Source organism: Sesamum indicum, unplaced genomic scaffold (assembly GCF_000512975.1).
Source record: "Sesamum indicum cultivar Zhongzhi No. 13 unplaced genomic scaffold, S_indicum_v1.0 scaffold00148, whole genome shotgun sequence".
In the NCBI taxonomy this organism is placed as follows: domain Eukaryota; kingdom Viridiplantae; phylum Streptophyta; class Magnoliopsida; order Lamiales; family Pedaliaceae; genus Sesamum; species Sesamum indicum.
In genome coordinates this window covers 220850-225533 of record NW_011628062.1, presented here as the reverse complement: position 1 = coordinate 225533, position 4684 = coordinate 220850, and the positions used below count along the sequence as shown (strand labels likewise).

At 41.9% G+C, this 4684-nt stretch overlaps 1 protein-coding gene across 1 annotated transcript; it reads left to right on the top strand.

Annotated features, from left to right (window-relative positions):
* Positions 1-605: 605 nt before the first annotated feature.
* On the top strand, positions 606-1757 carry LOC105179360. The gene is made up of 3 exons (XM_011102965.1): positions 606-900; positions 949-1136; positions 1290-1757. Exons 1-3 carry the CDS (start codon positions 606-608, stop codon positions 1755-1757), a joined length of 951 nt encoding a protein of 316 aa, XP_011101267.1.
* Positions 1758-4684: the final 2927 nt, after the last annotated feature.

Here is a 4684-nt window from a genome sequence, read left to right as displayed (position 1 = left end):
CAATCATTCGTTGATTTCTGTTTAATTTTTTATTTTCTAGAAAATGTCTAAGAATCCTTTAACCATGATAATGGAGACTAATAAATTCAATAACACGAACTACAACGATTAGTTGCAAAGTCTAAGGATCGTCCTAGATTTCGGGAACTAGGGCTATGTCTTGGACAAGCCACTCCCAACAATCTTGCTGGAAGGGTCCTCGTCTGAAGAACGTGTCACGTTTGAGAAGTGGCTTGAGGACAACCTCAAGATCCATAAAATCATATTGGCTTCAATGTCCAATGACATCCAAAAGCAATATGCTAGGCTGGATGATGTTCCCTCGATAACGATGGCATGAAGTTTATGCGGTTCCTGATAGGCATATTAGATATACCGCTATAAAAGCTTTCTTCGGGACCAAGATGGCCGAAGGATCCTTTATACAAAGTCATGAGGTTAAGATGCTATTCCTAGTAGAGAAGCTCGAAGACCTTAAAGTTGAGCTTGACAATGACACGTACATTGACGTGATCCTTTAGTCATTTCCTCTGTCCTATGACCCATTTATTATTAACTACAACATGAATAGACTTGAGAAGTCTATTCATGAGTTAATTAATATGATGGCCCAATACGAAGCGACGACCGACAAGTCTACGCCGACAGTATCGGCAGGAGGGGCTTCAACCTCCAAAGCGAATGTCAAGAGGGCCGGACGCTGGAAGAGGAAGAAGGGCAAAGGACAAGCCATCGCAGCCACTGCTATTGCTTTAAGTGCCCCTACTGCTCCTGTGGAAATGGGCAAAGGGAAATGGAAGGTTGGCAGTTCTCAACGGTCAAAGGCAAATGATGTCCGCAATCATTGCCCAGGGAATGGGTATTGGAACAGGGAGTGCCCACAACTCCTCTCCAGCCCAGGTACGTTTGTGATTGAGGTGAATATGATAACTGATTCTGTTTCTTGAGTATTGGATACTGGTTGTGGAGCTCACATCTCCAATAACTTACAGGTGTTGGAAAGAAGCAGAATGCTAAGTAAGGATGAGATGATTCTAAAGCTAGGCAATGGGAAGGCCATCACTGCAAAAGCCATGGGATCTCTCGACTCAGCTATTAGTGATCATATTCGGATAGAATTAAAAGACTGTTATTATGTATGGAGCATGATCAAGAATATTATTTTCATTCTTGTTTTACACAATGATGGTTATATATTTACGATCAATAAAAATAGTTTTTATTTGATGATTGATAATAACTATCATCTGCTTGATCTATTGGTGAATGGTCTATATATTCTCCAACAGACTAATTGGATTATGACTGCCCAACATAAACGAAAAATAGATAATCATGAAAACGCACAGTTATGGCACGCAAGGCTAGGCCATATCTCAAAAGATAGGATGAGAAAGTGGGTAGAATCAAAGAGTCTAGAGATAGACGATTTGGACAGCCTACTGACTCCTGAATCCTATTTGAAAGGGAAAATGACCAAGAAGCTCTTTGTTGGACAAAGAGCGCTTGCCAACGGTCTTTTGGATTTGATCCATACAGATGTCTGTGGACCATTAAATACTCCAACTAGAGGAGGATTCTCGTATTTCATAACCTTTACCAATGATCACTCACGGTACGGTTATCTTTACCTAATAAGGTACAAATCTGAGGTCTTTAGAAGGTTTAAGGAGTATAGACTTGAAGTCGAGAATCAAATTGATCGTAAAATTAAAGCCCTTTCGGTCGGACCAAGGTGGAGAGTATTTAAGTGGTGAATTCATTAATTATTTAAAGGAGATTGGAATTCTCTCTCCTAGAATGCCACAACTGAATCGTAGCTAAAAGAAGGAATCAAGCCATGTTGGACATCGTTCGATCCATGATGAGTTTTACAAAATTTCCCCCTTCCTTCTAAGGTCACGTTCTTGAGACGGTGGCCAAATTACTTAACAGGCGCCATCTAAGATAGTGCCCTGGACGTCATATGAGATCTAGCATGGCAAGCCTACATCCTACAAGTATTTAAGAGTGTAGGGTAGCCCGCATACATCAAGAGGCTAGTGGGAGACAAACTAGACTCGAGGTCTAGTCTGTGCAGGTTTGTCGGATAGCCAAAAGAAACTGTGGGATACTACTTCTGTGATCCTTCTGAGCAAAAGGTTTTTGTCTCAAGAATGCAGTGTTCTTGTAAAAGGGTCTTCCTATTGATAGCCACGCGATGAGGTGCTACTTGATAGTTCCCACTGATAGTGCTCCAACCCTCCGTAGGTCAATCAAGGAATCGCGACCACCTGATACATACGAAGTCCTAGGGTTGACCAATCAATTGGATAATGATCCAAGGACGTATGGAGAAGCGATATAGGACATCTATTCGGATAAGTGGCTTGAGGCCATAAAATCCGAAATGGACTCGATGGGTTCAAATCAAGTTTGGACCCTCGTAGACCCACCTAAAAATATTAAACCTATTAGGCGCAAATGGGTCTACAAACGTAAGCTTGGAGCTGATGGGAACGTTACAGCCTTTAAGGCTAAGCTCGTGGCAAAAGGATACGCTCAACGACCTAGGGTCGATTTCGAGGAAACCTATTTGCCCATAGCCATGGCCAAGTCCATTCAGATTCTGCTTGCCATAGCAGCATGGTATGACTATGAAATATGGAAGATGGACATAAAAACAGTTTTTCTCAATGGTTTTGTTGAGGAAGGGATCTACATGGATTACATGGATCAGCCGAAGGGTTATACTTCCCTTGGAGAAGAACAAAAGGTCTGTCGTCTCCAAAAGTCCATCTATGGCCTCAAACAAGCTTCCGAAGCTGGAACACACGTTTTGATGAAGTCATACAGGGTTATGATTTCATCAAGAACGAATTTGATCCTTGTGTATACAAGAATATCAGTGGGAGTGCGGTTGCGTACCTTGTGCTTTATGTAAATGACATCTTACTCATTGGGAATAATGTTAAGATGTTGGGCGACAATAAAATATGGTTGTCCACACAATTTTCCATGAACGATATGGGTGAGGCCTTACATCCTCGGGATCAAGATCTATAGGGATAGATCTAGAAGGATGTTAGGGTTGACCTAATCCCCGTATATTAAGAAACTCTTAAAGAGATTCAAGATGGACAACTCAAAACGAGGATTCCTTCCCATGAGGCATGGGATTGAGATGTCCAATAAGCAGTCTCCCAAAACTGGTGAGCAACTTAAGAGGATGTCGGACATCCCTTATGCTTCAGCTGTAGGAAGCATTCAGTATGATGTCCAGTGCACCAGGCCTGATGTCACATACACTTTGAGCGTGACGAGCAGATATCGGGCATGCACCGGGGAGGCGCACTGGAGCGCAGTCAAGATAATACTTAAGTACCTAAAAAGGACTAAAGATGTGTCCTTGATTTACGGTAATGGAGAATTGATATTGGAAGGTTATAGCAACGCTAGCTTCCAATCAGACGATGATGATGCCAAGTCTTAGTCGGATTTTGTATTCAATTTGAATTGTGGTTTGGTTGCTTGGAAAAGCTCTAAGGATACCATAGCGGATTCCACCACGGAAGCTGAATACATAGCGGCTTTGGAAACAGCTAAGGTAGCGATTTAGATGAAAAACTACATCCAGAAGTTGGGTGTGGTACCTAGCATTGTTGAGCCTGTAGTTATCTTCTGTGATAACAACATGGCGATAGCACAAGCAAAGGAACTGAGATCCCATCACCGTTCCAAACATATTCTTAGACGCTACCATCTCAGTAGAAAACATAGCGGATTCACTTATTAGTCGATGTCTCAAATCGTCCATTCTCGACATCTGGATAAGATGGATTTTTTGAGGTCGATAGGTGGTTGGCTATAGATCGAGTAGGAGATTGTTAGAATAGGTGACCTGAAAGCCAATTGGATTGGCATGCTTGTAAACTATTATAACAATAACTCGATTTTGTGTAATATTATTCAGTGAATAAAATGAGTATTCGCTATTGGCATTTCATTTGTTGTGCTCATTACATTTATGTTTGCGTTTATGTCAAACATCATAAGAAAGCCCACAGACCACTAAACAACCGTGCATCAGTTGGACTGCGCATTAGATGGCAGTCATAAAATCAACTATTTAGGATTGGGTCTGAAATGTTCCAAGTCGAGGACCATGAGAATGGGCATCGAAATATCCTATGGAGACTTGAATTAAGAGTCGCATTCATTTGATGAGTGTCATGTTTCATTGGCGACAGAGGACGTCTATGCGATCTTAATGGGTCGATGGACTAGGTGTCAAGTCGAATTAACAGACTTGCGGGGTTCGTCACAAGGAAGTCTTAGAGTCTTGGTCGGTATGACTTAAGTCCCCGACTCCGATAGTACGAGAATAGTCCTCAGACTTGAGGAATCACGGCAGTCACATGCATGCGATGACTGTATCTTAGATTCGTGCGAGAGGTGATCGTGTCCCAGACATGATCACCATAAGCCTTGTCTAGTGAATTCAAAATTTGTAGTGAGGATAATGAGTTCAAAGAAGAGGATCCATCCCCTGTTAAAACGTGACAGAGGTATGTACTATGCACTTGGAGATACGTCTACACTCTATAAAGTTGTGGCCACAGTCATTGGTCAAATAGGAAGAGGAGGTTCCTATGTCGAGCAATTTGGCATAACGCGATCTCAAGTATTACACATAGATGCCTAA